Source organism: Talpa occidentalis, unplaced genomic scaffold (genome assembly GCF_014898055.3).
Source record: "Talpa occidentalis isolate TD23 unplaced genomic scaffold, MPIMG_talOcc4v2.1 talOcc4.7, whole genome shotgun sequence".
NCBI lineage: Eukaryota > Metazoa > Chordata > Mammalia > Eulipotyphla > Talpidae > Talpa > Talpa occidentalis.
In genome coordinates, this window is record NW_023605083.1 from 85,342,384 (window position 1) to 85,359,325 (window position 16,942).

General features: G+C 42.2%; 1 protein-coding gene across 1 annotated transcript in view; it reads left to right on the plus strand.

The window, feature by feature from the left end:
• Positions 1-16,942, plus strand: part of NXN (nucleoredoxin) — a 191,505-nt gene that overhangs the window by 145,763 nt on the left and 28,800 nt on the right. Inside the window, exons 6-7 of the mRNA XM_054689030.1 lie at positions 3,423-3,602; positions 5,365-5,489. Coding sequence (XP_054545005.1) covers positions 3,423-3,602; positions 5,365-5,489 — 305 coding nt within the window. The remainder of the gene's footprint in view (positions 1-3,422; positions 3,603-5,364; positions 5,490-16,942) is intronic.

The window sequence follows — 16,942 nt, forward strand, 5'->3', positions numbered from 1 at the left end:
AAGCCTGAGTTCAATCCCTGGCAAGAGAGCTAACCCACATGGTACAGCAGACCTCTCCTGTCTCACCTGCTGCTCCCCTCAACAGTGTATTTCAGTGGATCTGCCTGTTCTGCTCCCCACTCTGTCTCTGGTGAATCCTTTTACCCCCCTGTACCCTTGGCCTACATCACCCAGCTCTAGGAAACCACCATGCTCCCCATTTGATGGCCGTGGGAACAAAGTCCCAAGAAGTTGTGACTGCCTGGATCATCCTTAGAATTTCCACCAGGCACCCCCCCAACCCCCATCCATGCCAGCCAGCTAAGCCAGGAAACCACAAGTTTAAGCAAACTTGAGCTGAGCTGCTTCTTTTCCACCCTCTTCAGGGAAGCCTCTCACTGGTGTGGAAGTTATCTTGTAGAACGGCATCGATTAGAAATTTTCCATTCCCTTTAAGTTTCGTTTTAGAAGCTTTGCCCTATTTTTTCCTTAGAAGTCTCTGCTTCAGGGAACCTGCTTCAAGGGAAGGGGCGAGCAGGGAATGCAGGATGTGGGGAGGAAAGGGAAGAGCTGATTGTAATGTCAGCCTCCTTCCCCTCAGTCTTGGAAAGGAAGAGACAGGGAGTGGGTAGAGCAAAAGGCTACAGATACAGAGGCCCTGTTTATGAGAGTCCCCAACCCAGGTGCTTTGAGAGCCCCTCACCACCAGCTGGTGGCCTGGTAGAAAGAACAGAAGCTTTTGCAGCAAACCAGGGTTCCTATCACAGCTTGGCCACTTACTCGCCAGATAACCTTGGGTGGGTAACTTGACTATCTGCAAAATGGAGCATAACATGCTTCTCGCAACTATCTGTTATGAGGAGCAGGCGAGAGAGCATGTGTGCCGGGCCCAGCACAGAGCAGATGCACCAGAAAGGTGAGCTTCCCTTCTCATCCCTGGTTCACCCTTGGAGGAAAGCACTTAGGGCTCTGGGACCAAGCTAACCCACCATCAGGAGATAGAAAGGGGACCTAGCACATGCATGCAGGTTCTCCTCTCCCCCACCCCCCATACAGACACCCTGTCCATGTGCCAGAAAAGGGCTTCTCTGGATCAAAGCCTGACTGGTTATATTACCAAGTTGCTCTCTGTTTAAGCATCACAGCTATATGCACCTCATTATCATGGGTTCTTAGAAAGCCGCTTCACTCAAAGCACCAAACACAGCAGGGACTTTGGTTTCCAGAGCCATGGGGAAAGGTGGGGAGACCCAAGGCCCCAGGGTTGCTGTTCATTGGTAGAATAAGCCAAGGATTCCTCCATGTCCCCAATCTGCAATTCTGGTCCCCACTGGCTGCAGCCATGGTAAGATGGCTTTCATGTAGTAACCCTTTCAAATAGTCCCCTGGAGAAACTGAGGCACAAAACCAGAAAGTGGACTTCTTTGCCTTCAAGATTTTTACTTTCCCTGCCTTCCCTTCCTCGCTGCCTGCTTGTCCTCCATAAATGCAGTCGGCATCCCTTGTCTGGCCTCCAGACAGGCCTGCTGCTGTGTCTAATCATAGCAGTGGGTGTGCCCTGGCTTAACCCAGTGCTTGTAATGGCCCAATTTCAGAAACACCAACTCTGATTTGAGCACTTTGTCAAAGCATTTTTCTGATGGTCGTGGCATTTGGAAGTACTCATCTGCTGCGGGCTGGCCTGTCGTGGCCCTAGCCCCATCCTCCATTAAGGTGGCTGACCAATGCCCAGCCTGATCCTCAGGGATGGGGACACAGCTGAGGTGAGCCTGGGCCTCTGGGGAAAACAGGCAGGGGTGAGGATGGGACTGGAAATGCCCTGAGTCTCAGAAGGTCCGAAACCGCTCTAAGCACTTCTTTGAAGGCCCTGAGGAGTCCTCTCTGTGTGCTTTGTGAGTGAGTCAGTGGGAATGGCAGTCCTGGAGCCCATTTCTATCTGGACCTGTTCCCTAACACGCCAAGTCACTTCCAATAGGTGTGAACATAATGGATTCATTTTTCCTTTTGAAGACAGCCCACACTGCACACCTGCTGAGCTGGCCAGCATGGTAGGTTACAAAACACTGGGGCCATATTTCTGGTACCTCGATGTCCCCCCTACGGAGAAGGAAAATGTCAGTGGAGCAAATTACCAACTGAATGCTTTGGAATCTATAAATATTAAATCGCCCTGGCTTTCTCTGGCCCATATAAAATTAAAGCTCTGGTCAGCTCCAGAGGAGAGGCAGCTGATTAATGTGAGGAGGTAGTGGCCTGGCTGCCAGTGGAGAGACAAGTGTCCCCAAAGGGCAGGACTGAGGCTGACTCCAGGAGCTGCGGTTCGTGGGGGGTAGTAGCTCTGGCTGGAGGTGAAATAGCAGGGAGTGGAGTGCAAAGAGCAGAGAGATGGAATACCCAAACAAGACAGTACCCCCAGATGGGGGTTGCTCTGATTGTTCATCTGAGTCTTTATGGGGGGGCGGGCAGTTTTGAGGAGAACTCTGGTTGCATTTCTTCTTACCCCAGCTCAGGATGCTAATATGCCCGTCTTCAGTGCCATCTGCATGCTTCCTCAGGGACTGCCCGCCTCCAGAGAGCAGATGTGAGACCCTCTTCAGGCAAGGGAATGGGGCACTCACTAGCAGCCAGCTGTCCTGCTGCTTCCCCAGCCCCTGGCTCATTCCCCACGGGCTCTTGTGCTCACTCTGGCGGGGCCCTCATACGTGTTGTCTATGCTGATGTGTGTACAGCAAGAACCCCTCATGGGAGGGGTGTGTTTTTACACCGTCTCTGGTAGGTTCTAGATTACAGGTGGAGGGAGTGTCTCCTGCTTCTTTGGGATCTCTTTAGGAGGCCACTGTTTACCAACTTCTTCTAGATGCCAAGACCGGGTACTAAGTTCTTTTTGTTTTTTTTAAGATTTATTTATGCATACAAGAACTGGGGTACAGGCCAGAGGTATGTGTGTTGGGGGGAGAGGGTTCGCCAGAGACAGAGTGGGGAACAGAACAGGCAGATCTACTGAAATTCACTGCTGAGGGGAGCAGCAGGCAAGGCAGGAGAGGTCAGCTACCTGGCTGGGGATCGAACTCGTGCTGCAGTGGCTGCAGACAGCTCCATAGGTTGCATCTTAATCCCTTGCACCACCAGGGAGGCCCACCAGGTGCTCAGTCCTTTAAATGCATGACCCCTTGATCTTTACTTAGTGGGTGAAGTAGGGCCTGCAGTACATTCACCAGTATACTGCCGTGACAGATAGAGCCCCAGAGGTGATGTGACTGACCCGGGGTTCCTTGGAGAAGGAGCCTGTGGCTCCCCCCTTGGTCCGTGTCTCTCTCGCTGAGGCTGGGTCCCACCCCAAGACTCCTTATCGCCTCCTGAGTCTCTGTGAACTGGGGAGGCTGGTGCTCCTGGGGAGCTGCCTCTCGGGCTGTGGCCAAGCGCGTGTGCTCTCTCTCCTGCAGGCATCCCCACGCTCATCGTGCTGGACCCGCAGGGAGACGTGATCACGAGGCAGGGGCGGGTGGAGGTGCTGAACGATGAGGACTGCAGGGAGTTCCCCTGGCACCCCAAGCCCGTGCTGGAGCTCTCCGACTCCAACGCCGTGCAGCTCAACGAGGGCCCCTGCCTCGTCCTCTTCGTAGGTATGGAAACAGCAGAGGGCACAGTCGGGGGACAGGGACAGGGCAGGTTCCAAACGGAGATGTCTGTCCCGCAGCTTCTTCCCATCACAACAATGCAGTGCTTGGGGCTTTGTCTCCCTCCAGCAGCCTTGCTTTTGACCCCAATGATTTATTCATGGCTCTGCCCCCTGTGGGAGGTGTTCTGGGAGCTGCTGCTGTGCTTTCCTTCCTTGCTGCTCCCAACTGCCAGCTGGGAAGAATAGGTCAGGCCCAAGGATGCCCTCTGTCCCCCTGATGAACAGGCCCTTTGTTGGAGGAGGCGGGCCTGCACCGCAGCTGCTGGGACTGGGCCCCCTCAGTGGAGCCTTACCCTGCTGTTCTCATCACCTGTGCTCTGTTCAACTGCCCCGGGGGCAGGTCTGCCAATTCCCAGCTGCAGGATGACATCTCTGTGACCTGGTGCCCTCAGTCTTTGTCACACTGGCACTCTGGTGACTGTGGTTGGCTGGACAGGACACAGGAGCTCCTACCCCAGGTTCCCTCAAGCCCTGTGGGATGAGCCTCGTTCCTTCTGCAAATGGAGCAACTGCTGCCCAAGGCCACTTCACCCTCTGCTTTAGGATGTGTTTCTTTCCTCCCACTCAAAATGACTTTGGATATGAGGATCATGACCGAGATGCTGCCATGTCCATTTCACTGAGGAGGGTGGGGTTGTTTGCAACATCCTACCCCTGTTCACTGGAAGTCTCATTTGCCCTTTCATCCCCCACCACTCCAGGAGAACCAATAGGCAGACACAAGGAAATTCTTATGTAAGCAGGTCCATAGGTTGGTCCCGTGTTTAGAGGACAGAGGTCACTTGGGGAGAGATGACCTTGGGAGCTCATTCACCTTGGGGCCTCCCTGCCTGCTGCAGGCCTACACAGCCATACTCTGAGCCTACTAGGGAACAATTCTGAACCAAGGGATAGTTGGGAACCTCACTGGCCATATGCAGATATAGAAACAGGGTCCCAGAGGGTTCCCAGCATCACACAGCTCTTAGATGAATGTGTCCCACGTCTGCATGCTGTGGGCCTCTTGGCAGTGGCATTTCTGGGTGCAAGCTCCCTACTGCACCTGCTCTCTCCTCCCCTGATTTACCACTGAGGGATGTTGCTCTTGTTCTTGGTGATAGTTGCAGCAGGAGTGAGCACTGGGGTCCTGTTGCACTGGGGTAAAAGATGCCTGAGGGGGTTCTCAGGAGCCTGGTCACCTGGTGGACTATCTGTGCACCCAACTCCCCTCCACCCCCACCCCCACCAACCCTGCCCTGCAATAGTCATCCCCTCCTAGGCAAGTCCAACTGTCAGTTTGGTTTCCAGCAGCCCTGAGCCTCCCCACTGCCACCAGTTCTGCCATTTTCACTAGGAAGCCATCCGTCTGAGGTCGTGGCATCTCATGCTGTGATTGAAACTGGCAATCTCAGGTCCTGGCTTAGGGGAAGCTCAGCTTGTGAAGAATTCAATGAAAAGGGCCATTCTGCCTGTGGCATCAGTGCTGTTTAGTGAGGCTGTTCCTGGGGAGCGTGGCGCAGAAGCGAGCCACACAGTGCAAGCATGTGTGTGCACACTGTACGCTCCTCCTCAGGCACCCAGGAGGCGAGGCCTGTGTCCCACCAGGGGATACTCTTTCCATTAAGGAGCTGTCCAGATGAGCATTTTAGGCCCTGGTCCCAGGGTCCCTCAGAGGATGCCACGGTGACAAGCCAGTGCTCTCTGAATCTTTCTCTCCCCGATCACAGATTCTGAGGATGATGGGGAGTCCGAGGCCGCCAAGCAGCTAATCCAGCCAATAGCTGAGAAGATAATTGCCAAGTACAAAGCCAAAGAGGAGGAGGCACCACTTTTATTCTTTGTGGCAGGGGAGGTGAGTATTGCCATGGGTATTGGCTCAGCTGGCTGCCTCCTGGGACATGAGATGGGCCCTTAGGGAATATTTTGAAAGGGCCCAGGGTTTGGGGTGACTATACTTCTGGAAGAGCCTGCACACAAATGTGGCAAGAAAGGTATATCACCAGTCATGGAAACCCCATTGTCTGCCCCTGCTGCTTCCTTCTGCCTATCTTCCTCACTCAGCAGCCTCGCAGCAGTAAGCAGTCCTCCCAGGAACCCCTCTACCCCCAGCCTTAACCCCAGGTGCTCAGCTCCTTCCCAGGCTGCTGGGGAAAGCTGCAGCCACAAAGATTTGATCAACACTTACCAGCCCTGAATCTGGTCTGCAGGAGTTGTTCCTTGAACTGCTCTGCCTGCTTCTATTTTTGTTCTCCGACCATACAGTGTCCATAGGCAGTCAGAGTGATATTACTTTTAAATGAAAATCAGTTAATGTCACTCTCATTCCTATTACTCTCCATTTAACTTCTCATCTTGCGAAACCCTACACAGTCTGGCTCCTGCTCACCTCTAAGATCTTTTCTCCCACAATGGACTGCTGTCCCCAGCCCACTCTCTCCCGCCTCCTAGCTCCCCTTCTGTTCCTGGAACTTACTAAGCCTTTTTCCACCTAGTGCCTTTGTACCAGCTGTTCCTCTGGCCCTAAATGCTTTTTCCATGAGCTTCACATGGCTCTTTCTTGTAATTTTGATCTTGGCGTAAATGTGGCCTCCTAAGAGAAGTCTTCCCTGATGACTTCACATAAATTAGTTACATAGTCACTCACTATTGTGTTATTATCATGTATTTTGATTCTCTGCACAACACTTACCATCAGAGGTTTCCTTTATTTGTTTCTTGTTTATAGACCCCCCATAATAGCAGTAAACTTGTTTCTCTTGTTCATGGCTTTATTCTAACTGCTCAGAACAGTTCTTGGCATTGCAGACAGCATAGGAAATATTTGTTTGAATAATATAATCTCTTTTATGACTTTTTAGATGATTAGATATTATATATGATATAATTTAATATGTATAATAACATCCTTTAAAAAAATACAGTAGGAGTAATTTTACTTGTCACTTCAGAAAGAACACCATTCCTTTTGATGGTATTTTTCAGTTTATGTTCACGTGTGTGTGTGTGTATTTATATTGGGATTTGTATTACTTAGATTTGTATTACTCTTAAGTGCTTAAATGGGTCATTTTTTTCTTTCTTCCTGGAAAAGAAGCCGCTAGTTATCTGCGAAACATCTATTCTTTAATTAACAAGAGTGGAGTGGGTCTAGTTCAAATAATTAACATCCTAGTCTTCACTGCAGATGTAAGTGGTCTCTGGAGAAAAAAAGTGGAAGTCATCAGGTGAAATCTTTAGGAAAGCTATTTAATAGATACTAAATAAGTTCTTAGGCAGGTACCTTTTTACCCTTGCCTTTTAACTTTCTGTTGCTTGGAAAATGGTTATGATCACTGGAACTACAGCAAACTCAAGAGAGGACATAATGCAAGAATAGTGAGAAAAAAAGAAAAATTTGGAATTTGGAATGGCTGTCATACCAACCTTGGGCTGTCATTCTCTGGATTTGTGCATAAAAGATAAATTAATTTCCATCATATTTAATCTACTATTATTTGAGTTTTCTGCCACATGTAAGCTAAACCTAAATACAAATTTATTTTAAGGGAAAATGTGGAGTTTCTTTGAATGTTGAATGTGCCAGAATGTCAATTTTAGTAAATTATTTTATAAAATGTTCTTTCTAGTTATTTTAAATATCTAAACAATTTAATAAATTATTTAATGTAATTTGTTTCCATAAATGTCAATTTCCATGTACTCATTGTCTTTTGATAGAGGCACTGTGGCTTGGGGAGAAGGCTATTGTCTTTAGAGTCAGATGATTATGGGTTTGAAACTTAAACTTGTCACCTATCTGGCCTCTGGCAATTTCTTAAATTATATGAATCAACCTTCCCCATCTCACATCATCAATTCAGTTTTAATAATAAAGTGATGAAAATATTCTATCTTTTGTTAGGGTTGTCCTTGCACACATGTATCTACATGTGTAAAACATCACTGGGCTATATAGTTAAGATTTCTAAATTAACTGTGTAAATTTTAATTGAAAAAAAATGGCATAACTCCTGTGCTCATTGTAGCACTATTTATAGAAACAGCCTAAATGCCTAATGACAGATAAGTGGATAAAGTGTGTGTGTGTGTATATATATGTCTATATATACACACTATATATATGTGTGTGTATATATATGTGTGTGTGTGTGTATATATATGTGTGTGTGTATATATACAGACATATACGTATACATATCTTATACACACACATACATACACACCCACATGATATTTTGCCATTTGTGATAACATGAATGAAACCGGGATGGGATAATATTAAGTGAAATAAGTCAGAAGAAGAAAGAAACACTACATGATTTTACTTATATATGGACCATAAAGAAACAAAACAAAAAAATAGACAACCAAAACAAACCCTAGAAATCTGGCTGTGGAACTGAGGCTACCAAAAGGGAAGGGGGAGAGGAAGAAATGGGGGGAAGAGGACCAGTGAACTATGGGAGGAGGGTTATGGGTGCTTTGGAGGGGGGTGTGGTGTGGCAACATACATTTGAAGAGGTGTGAACCTGTACCCTTAAACCATATAGTGTAGTAAACCAGTGTTAGCTTAAAAATGATTAATGAAAACAAAACAATCCTGCCATAAATAATCATGCTATAAATGGGGGTTGGGTAGTATGGGAGAGGAAGCCCGTACGCTCAACTGTTTTTATATGATTATTTCTGAGCTAATAAAGAAGATAATCATTGAGGGCAAAGGATTCACTGGTTTCTTATTTTTAAAATTCAGAAAGTGAGATAAATACACTTTACTGGATGTGTTCACATAGGATAACTACATCATGCTGAGGTTTTCTCATTTCTTTTAGAGTGTCTTATCCGAAGACCTGAAAGATGCACAATTATTGCCAGGATAGGATGTAATTTTGTTCCTTATCCTGAAGCTACGAGGTTTGGGAAGAAGATCCAAAAGTTGAACTTTTCATTTAAATTAGGGAGTTGTTTTCCCCTTCCTTGGAATGATAGTTCAAATGGAAAGTGGGGTCTCCTGACTTCTGTAAGAATTGCTGTGGCCTGGGTGAAGTGTGTGGACTCTGAGGGCCTGTGTGCTCACCCTGCACTCTAATCTGCTGCTCCTTGTAGGACCAACATTTATTTCTTCCCTAGGTCTGTGAGTTGTCATCCCTAAACGGTTTTTCCTCCATCAGTCCCTTGTCCCATTGTCCCCAAATGTACTCCATCAGCACATGTGGAAACAGCTTTCCCTGTCATTTGGAAGGTGCCAATTGACTTCTGTGAGAGACAGGCTGGTTTTCACATTACACTGGCAACTATCCTGAACTTTAAAAAAACAGCTGTGTGCTTGCCAGCTGACCTGCTTTCAACCAAACAGCTGCTGCTTCAAGTCAGGGGTAGAGTTTAGAAATCATTGGGGGCTTGAGAGTCACTTTATGCTGACCTTTGCTTGAGAGTATGACACGTCAGGTAAGGAACTGGGTGAATCACTCCAAGTCAGACTGAGTCACTGTGGATGAGGCTCTGTACTGGCTCATCTAAACCTGCTCACCCAGAGATCAGACTAGCTGGATGTGCATGTGCAGAAGTTGTATCAGTCAAGTTATTCTCCTCCTTTTCCTCCACAGCTCTACAGGCTAAAATTAGTGATATTTTTGTGAGAGGAAACACCTACCTTTCCCAGCTTATTTTTTTAAGCAAGGCAGTGAAAATACAAACAGGAATGTTTTTTAGTGAAATGTGGTGTCAATGGCATGTTTTTGATGGTGAGGGAGAGGGGTGGTCCATAACACAGCCCATACATTCACATGCCCAAACACACACACACATTCACACACTCACACACACACATACACACACACATACTCTCTCACACAGTCGTCTCACATGGAGTGACTGTAACTACGGATTTAGATATCTTTATTTCTGTCTTCGTGAAATAAACTCTAAAAACCATGGAATAAACTCCATTTATTTTTCCTCTTTTTACCTCCTCACCTGTACACTGCACAGTAATTTAGCTCCCCAGGACAGCTTTTAAGATTCTAATCTTGTTCCTGTCCGGCACTTTTCTCACAGCAGTAAGGGAAGGATTGGCATTCCTCCACTATTGTATATAAAGGAGAATCCGTTCTTGGAAATAAGAGCATTGTTTATGTTGAAATTCCCTTAGCTTAGCTGAACCTTCGATTATATCGTCCATTCAGATAACCAGATTTTTACCCCCTGTGGTCTGTTTCCATTCTCAGAGAATTGTCAACAATTTATTTCTGCTCTGGTGATTATTTTCATGAGTGAAAGGAAGAGAGACATCTGGGAAGATTTTGATAACTGAGTCATGTATAAAACTCTAAGCATACTTTTAAAAGATACCATGTGATAAAATATAGCTTTTCCTAAAATATAGCAAATTGAACTTAGCTACTGCTGAGGTAGCATTTATAAGCCATGACTATTTATATAAATTGCATTGTTACCTTGATTCCAGATACCATGGAAAACATTTTTTATTTGTGGTCCATAATCTAAGGTATATTATTATTTGAAGAAAAAATCTAGTATGCTTTTTATAATTTCTAATGCCCCAAATGCAAACTAAATAATTTCACTATTTTAGTGGAAGTTTGGTAAATTTAGCAATAGACTGTAGAAAGCTTGAGGTGCTTTTTCAATGTTATACAATAAAATACAATAGAAATCCCCCAGTCACAAGCTAAGATTTGGCATTTACTTCTATGACATTTTGTTTTCCTTATATATTTACTCTATTCAATAGATACTTTCATCCAGAAGCTGCAGAAAGTTGGCAAAGACACATACTGGTCAGTGTGTTTTGTTTAATGAGAGACACTTGTGATTATGCTTTCAGAAACTGGTGAAACGTTGCTTCATATGCTGGCATTTCCATTGCCGAATATTTACAGAGACTGGAGACTATTCAAAGAAAAAGCAATTTTTGGGGGGATTTTGTTAAGTTCCATGTTTATGACAGTGTGTACAAAAAGCACATAAAAGGCATTTTCTTATGTATTCCTGTTATATTAGAAAAGTTCATGCCCCGCTCTTAGCATTTTCCAACACAGCTGTAGAGTAGTTTTAAAGCCTATTTTTTAAATAAGTGATGCTCAATTTGTCTTTGATGATCCGGATGATTCAGGTGAGATGGGAGCACGGTCGGGCCCTTATTTGCATAAAAATTAATCACAGAAAAATGTAAATTGATAAAATTTTGCCTGGCTTTTTCCCCCTATTTGAGAACCCGTGGATGGCTCCCAGAAGCAATCATCTCAGTATGGGGCCGCATTGGATGCTGTACAAATGATCACATTTGTGTTGAATACTCACTCATTTAAATGTCAGCACTGATGGGGCGGTACATCAGTAGAAAAAATGAAAAATAAATACACAGCAGCTGAGGACTATCAAATCCGTGGGCACTCTTTAGAGATATATGATCTAATGTGAAAAAATTGCAGATTAATTATCCTTTTTGCAAAATGGTAATTGTTTTAGTATCACTCCAGAAAAAATCTGCAATTTATTTGGAATCAAACAAAAAACAGTAATGTTAAATACGTCATTACATCATTGTGTTTATTAGAAGCCTGCAATTAATTCCTAAGGCTCCTTCATCTTTAAAGCTGCATAAAATGAAACAAAAGAATGTTGCTATTAATTTTCAAACATATGCTTATCTTTCAAATCAGTCTTATTTGTGTGAAAAAGGAAGCAATGTTATGAAGTTTAGTAGATATTGTTTATTAACTTAATTTCATTGTGCTGATGACATTTCTGGTAATATATTCACAGATCCTATTAAAGAGGTAATGTTAAAATTTGAAGGTTTTTGTTCAGTGGAGTGTGACTTTAACTAACCATTGAAGAAGTTGTGGAGAAGTGTCTTAACAAAAGATTCTTTAAGAAAAACAACGGCGATACCAATAAAGGGGAAGAGAGAAACTATTTGTGAGATTCGAAAATAGAAACTCTGGACTATCATGCCATTAACATGCAAGAATTCTCAGACATGTAATATACATGAGTATTTGAGATTAAGAATTTGTTTAGCTATTTTACAGAAAAGAATGAAATCCCCAGATTTTCTTAAAAACAGGTATAAGTAATGTCTTTTTCACTCCAAAAAGCACTATTATTATCATCATAATAATTTTTATAGTTTATACAATCCATTTATCATTGTTTCTGGGTAGTTCTCCTTGTCTCTGTTCCAGTTGCTTTGGTTTGCTTTGGTTTGCATGCAGCATTGTAGCACAGATGGAGATTACGTTCTTTCTTATTATTGTATAACTTTAGCATAGATTTTAAATGATTGAAACGTTGAACACATCTTCATTAGCTAGGAAAGACAAAGTTAAAACACAGCTTTTCCACCTGCTGACTTACGAAACCCTCATTGGATTAATGTTGCATTAACCAAAGTCTACCATGGCAACACATTAAAAATATTTTGAGATGGTTGAAATCTCCTATTATTACCAAAGTTGCTTTGAGTTATCTTAGAGAATAGCTTTTAAACTTCAATTGACCAATACATAGAAACCAAGCCCTTTTTTGAGAGTAAATATCATTTAGCATGTAATTAAGAATAGTTAGCACTATGGTCACACACCATTTATGTCATGTAACAATGACATAACATTTAGCTCTGGTATTTAGCCCATCCAGATGACAGACTATGAACTGGACACTTCTGTTCCTTTACAAGTAACGATGTGTTTAGTTTCTATAACAGCACTGCAAAGTAGTCATCTTGTTATCCCAAGAGTGACATGCCCAAGGTCACCCAGCTAGTCAGAGGTGAAGCCAAGATTTAATTCCAGAGGTCTGGCATCAGACTGTGTGCTCTCAACCATTCTCTGCTGACAAATACCTGGTAGGCACTTCTAGGTGTCATGTGCAATGCTGACAAGAGAAAATGCTTTGTTTTCATGAATTTAGGATTTTCTTTTTACAATTGAAGTTTGAAATCTATTTTGAATTTGAGCGACATATTTGAAAATTTCATTTGATTGAAATCTTCTTTTAAAAAAATTACATTTTATGGACTATGGTGGAGGATAATGTGTGCTTTGGTGGTGGGTATGGTATGGAAATATACATCTAAAGTGATGTGACCTTATATCCCTAAATCAAATACAGTGTTTTATACCAGTGTTATCTCAATTAAAATAATACAATTTAGAAAATCTACATTTTATATCATCTTTAGACTGAAAGCTAAAGAACTACCTTCTTTGACCACTTTTAAGCTACTTTATGAAGTCACCTTTTATCTGGACTGTGTTGTTACTATTAAAATCAATTATTAAAAAGACTAAAAGAATTCCTTGTCCAACTTGGCATCATTTGCTAATACCACAAAATTTTAGAAACTCATGTTCTGTTAATTTCTCTTTCCTTGGTTTATGTCATTGTGCCCTTAAGGGCATTATTTTCATTAATTTATTATCCATCCATCCATCCATCCATCCATTTAACCAAGCCTCCTCTAAAATTGGCAGGCTGTTTCCAGCCCTGCAGTGGGTTTCCACAACACACAAGTAGCCAAACCAGCCTCTGTCCAATCTCTGCCCTACCCCATCAGAACTATTCCTGGGCTACTTTCATTATTGTGGGCTGCATACCAATTGCATGCTCTGCAATCAGGATAGAGTCGGAAGAAGCCATTCTAGTCCCTGGAAGCAAATTTGGGGCTGCTTGAAGTCTCAGAGAATGGTTTAGAAGTGAGGAGGAGTTATGTGGCCTCCAGGTTAACACCTCCCCTTGGATCCATGGACTCCATGCTCCAGTGAGTGAAGCAGGAGAAGGGCAAAAGGAAGTCCAGTCAGGCTCCCCAGCTCTGTGGGTGACTGCGTTCAGTAGAGTCTCCATGTGAGATGATGTCTAGGCACTGGGGATACATTGAAACAAAGTAGACAAAATCCTCATGAAACTTAGAGTCTAGTAGAAATAGACATGACTTCTTTTACATTTTATGCTACACATAGCATCATGCTCTGGCAAATGTATTGTTCAGATGTGTGTTTTCATATTGAGAATCTTTTGTATAAAGCACTGCATTAAAAGGAAAAATATAAAGGATCATTTCAAGAGACTCAGAGGCAATAATAAGTTGATGTTGCTTCTTATCTCCCTGAAAAAATAACTTCTCAATTATGCTGTGAATGATCAGAGAGGACATTCTTATATCCAGACTTCAACAATTTACTCAACAACATGTATTGGGCACCTCCTTTATGACAGACTTGAACTGAATTATACAAATTACTGAACAAACTCGGCTTCTTTCTGGGCAATAAAGGCCCTTTATGTCTAATGGGATGTTTCCCCATGAAGACTGTGTGATTCACAGAACTATAGGGATCTGAATTTATGCTGGGCTCTTCTTATAACCAGCTGGGTGAAGTCTTGCTGGAACTCATTTCCCTCCTTGAGAAATAATAGGCTAAAGTAGCCCATAAATTTTGTTCAGATTCAACAGAAGAATCATCTTCGGGCTGTGAGGAAGAATGTTTTTATCCACCGTTGCTCACAGTAATGAGAAAGGAAACATGAAAAAGCACTTGGTGAGATGCATTGGGCATTCCCTCGGCTCAGTATCTCACCACAGTTAGTGTGTTCAGAAGTGCAGAATTCATGCCCTTCCCATCAAGCATTTAAGTATACACTAATTCTACTAATAAATGTCTCCCTTATTTTAATACTTCCACTATAGCCTCATTTGGAAAATAAGATGACATTAAAATGCTTGAAATTTAGGGGCTTCCCTACATTGATTTACAGGCTGCCCTTGAAGCTGAGCCCAGAATAGAGAGGCCACACCATGGATTTGCAGCAATCTTAGTGATGGGGGCTTGGAAGAAAAGGGCATGGAGGGAAGAGAAAAAATGGGTAGAGAAAGGTTGATTTTATATCTAGGATAGACCCACAGGTATATTCTTTAACATAATTTTATTTATGGACCTAACATATAAACATTTGCCACTTTGAAAACCTAAGCTGTGAGAATGAGGAGTCTTGAGTGAAAGCATTTCAGGAGTGATTAATATTTTACACCAATATATTTATCAAATATAGGTGCATTTAGGTCAGCAATTGAGACTTTTCATATGGGCAGAGAGGTTCCTAATCTGCTTGCTCCTAAAGTCATTCTTTTAATGCCCAGAAAAATAACTTTTACTTTTCTTCTTTAACTGATCAACTATGACTCCTGTGGGAAACAATTCAAATTAGTTCCCCCCTATTGATCTCCCCTACTCCCTCATTCTCCTCATCTGTGTTGTAGTGCTGTGTTGTTGGGCACTTCAAATGTGACTTGTGCAACAGATGAATTTTTTTTTTCTTTTTCTTAATTTTACTTAACTCAAATTTATATGTAAATAGTCCTATGTAGCTAGTTGTACCACATTGGACAGCACAGCCGTGTTGTATCATGTTCAAGTCTATCCTGTCATTTCCTCCAACTAGGATTTTATACTTGTTTTTTTGTCTCCACAATGCTTACTACAGGATTATGTATATGTCTTAACTGTAGGTACTTTATGATTTTGCTTGTATTTTAAAAGATCAAAAGAATGAATTGCCTTCAACTATAGAGGGGGTAACTGCAGTCTTAGTCTTCATATATGAACTAGATAACTAACTGCAGTTATCTTTACCCTCCTATTTGTATAGGAAATATTTCTCAGGTCTCCTGTATCTAATTATTCTTCACATATGGGGCTAGACTCTGGGATTATAACCATGGTTGTGGAGAGAATCTCTGTCCTCACACACCTTGTAATTTAGTGAGGGGAATAGAAAATTCAACAAACAATTGTTGGTTGCATCTTAAGTAGTACTTGTTATAAACGTCCTGTGTATAGAAGCCCTGAATCCAGAAAGATCTAAGAATGTCACCCTAAATTTTCAGATTCATGTCAGAATAGGTAGCTTACCTACAATTGACATGGCTAACTATTAGAAAGCTTTATTTTGGTCACTTGTAAAATCAGAGTAATTTTAAACACTACAGCCCCAAACCAAACATGTTCACTTAGGGACTTTTTTTTTTTTTTTTTTTTTTTACAAAAAAGAATCCCAGTCTTCAACACCCCTTTAGAAAACAATGTAGCAATGTCAATGTCATTGTCTTTGACTTAGCATTTACATTTGAGATGACCATCTAAGGAAGTTATCTTAAATATTATGGGAGGGAGAAACACATTATAAAAAAAATTATTATTTCAATTATTTACAAATTGTAAAAAATATAAAACAACATAAACATTTGACAATAAAGACTTAAGAAATCTAATCTAAGGTATTTTTCTATGTACTTGTATGCAGTTGGTAAGAATGATGATTATGAAAAATAAGATAATAAAAAACAATAATGTCGTGAAGCAGTGTTTGAAAATTCAGGACATAAGATTTTAAATATGGTTTGATTATAACCTTACAATTCTTTTATAAAAGAGAAGGAAAGAAAACCACTTGCTCCTCCAAAATCTATACTAAATAAAACTCACTGAAGAGGAATATACAAATATAAATTTTAAAATCATTATTTTTAGACTTAGAAGCTTATTTCAAATCACAGAAGCAATTATGTTATCTTTGTAATTGAGTTTGAGAATCATGTATTAATTTCCTCTTAAACAGTAATTCTGGAATCCAGAAGTTCAAATCAATATCACTGGGGCCAAAACAAGATGTTAGTAGGAATGCAATACCTTTAGGGGTTCTAAGGGGAAATCCATTCTTTGCCTCTTCCAGTTTCCGGTTTCTGCTGGCAGTTCCTGATTTGAGGTCTTATCATTCCAGTCCCTCCTTATGTGGTCACATTGTCTTCTCTTCTGTAGGGCCAAAATTCCCCCTTCCTTCCTCTTATAAGGACATGGCTGATTATATTTAGAGTCTACTCAGATCATTCAGGATAATCGATCCATCTCAAGAGCCTTATCTGCAAAATCCATTTTGGCCTTATAATGACATTTGCATTTTTCAGAGATTAGGATGTGAATATCTTTTGAGGAGCCATCATTCAGGTCACTGATTGTAATGCACTAACCTTTGTTTGCAGACCTCACAATGGCCTTGGTGAGGCACTTTGAGCATAAAGAAATTGAGTGGTTGTAATGGAATTTTGGGACCTGCTTTTTTGTTTCATTTTTCTCTTTTTGATCAGGTAACAGTTTACAACACCACACAGATTTCAGATGTACAGTTTCTCACTTCAGCAACTGTATATATCACACCATGCCCACCAAAGGATCTACTTTTGGAAGTGATTTTTGAGTAGGGAACTGTTCTGTTGTCTGCCAA